General features: G+C 41.4%; 1 protein-coding gene across 1 annotated transcript in view; it reads left to right on the forward strand.

Moving 5' to 3' along the window:
• Positions 1 to 297: 297 nt before the first annotated feature.
• NT5DC3 (5'-nucleotidase domain containing 3) overlaps positions 298 to 1,631 on the forward strand; it is a 17,438-nt gene continuing 16,104 nt past the window's right edge. The window contains exon 1 of the mRNA XM_009694658.1: positions 298 to 477. Within this exon, the coding sequence (XP_009692960.1) occupies positions 310 to 477 (168 nt within the window). The 5' untranslated portion in view covers positions 298 to 309. The remainder of the gene's footprint in view (positions 478 to 1,631) is intronic.

The raw sequence follows: 1,631 nt of genomic DNA on the forward strand, positions 1-1,631 counted from the left end.
TATATTGAGTCTGGGGTTCTCTGAGCAAAATGCCAAAATGCATGTTCTCTCCTGCTTGAACTGTACAGAGAAAAGTGTGCTTCAAATAAAAACCATGGGTCACCAAGACAAGTTAGGGATAGCATTCTCAATAGCATCATATTGTTAAGAATTAGCTGGTTAGTGAGAATTAGTTTGCTAGTTTCCATCATCACTTGTCTATATTTAGAAATTGCTAATGGATTTCTATGTATTTATTTAAATAAAACTACAAGGCTGATATAACTTTTTTTCCTCTCTCCTTTGTTCCCAGAGTTGGTTCCTTCAATTATGAGTAACATGCTGAATCCTGATGCTATTTTTTCCAACAATGAAATGAGCCTGTCCGACATTGAAATTTATGGTTTCGATTACGACTACACATTGGTCTTTTATTCTAAACATCTGCACACGCTGATCTTCAATGCTGCTCGAGATCTTCTTATTAATGAGCATCGGGTAAGTAACATTAATGGAATAACAATAAACTTATGAATAAAGGGTATAATAAATGATTTCTAACTGAGAGGAGCATAGCTTATCTTGTCATGCCTCAGTCCTAGCTTGGCTCCCTTACAACACATTTTGTACAATGGCTACATATGAACCACAGAATTCCTGGTTTATTCTCGGCTGCAGTTTTGAGCAGAGCACGATCGGACAACTGTTAAGGAATAGAGTTTTATTTGGTTTGTTTTTTAATGTGGTGGTGTGTTTTTTTTTGTTTTTTCCTGATTGTCAATTATTGGAGTCACTCTAATAAATAAGAAGCTTGAAAGTTACCATTACTCTGTTTTATGCATTGCTGTGAGTGCACTGATTAATTTTCCATATGAAATATTTTTAGCCTGACTTCTCAGGAGGTCTTTGATTGCACTGTGTGCTTGAGAGTTGCTCTGTATGCGCCTGGTGTTTCAGTGTGCAGTGTGTGCAGTGACGCTGTAATCAGAGGCTGGATACAAGGGAGATCCAAGTAAGTGTTCAGCTCAGTAGTCCCCTAAGAGGGAGCACTGCCCTGTTGCCTCGCCAAGCAACATGTTTGCATCGGTGACCAGTTGACATCCAAGCAGCTTTTAGCTGGTTGTTGTGTAGTCTGGGGATGGAGATGTTTCTGTGTGTCAGGAAGCTGGGGGGAGATGGGTGACTTGGGAGACTGAAGGTATTGCAGAGAAAGACATTGAAGAAAACATGGACTGAAAGAGGCAAAGTTTATTGAACTGTAGGACTTGCAGGAAAATAAGAGACAAAAAGTCCACAGAGTAACTTAATAAAACTGGTTGTGTATTTTATACAACCTAAATCTGAATGAGTGGGTTATTCTACTTTCGTATTTGAATCTAAAGGTTAGGAGCTATGTATAAACATCTATAAATATCCCTGGAAGAACAAGCGCGAGCACAGGCTGGACAGAGAATGGATCGAGAGCAGCTCTGAGGAGAAGGACTTGGGGGTGCTGGTTGGCGAGAAGCTCAACATGACCCAGCTGTGTGCGCCTGTAGCCCAGAAAGCCAACCGTATCCTGGGCTGCATCACAAGCAGGGTGACCAGCAGGTTGAGGGATGGGATTCTCCCTCTCTACTCCACTGTGGTGAGACACGCCCACCCCACCCCCC

This window comes from Cariama cristata, unplaced genomic scaffold, assembly GCF_000690535.1.
Source record: "Cariama cristata isolate BGI_N322 unplaced genomic scaffold, ASM69053v1 scaffold12702, whole genome shotgun sequence".
In the NCBI taxonomy this organism is placed as follows: domain Eukaryota; kingdom Metazoa; phylum Chordata; class Aves; order Cariamiformes; family Cariamidae; genus Cariama; species Cariama cristata.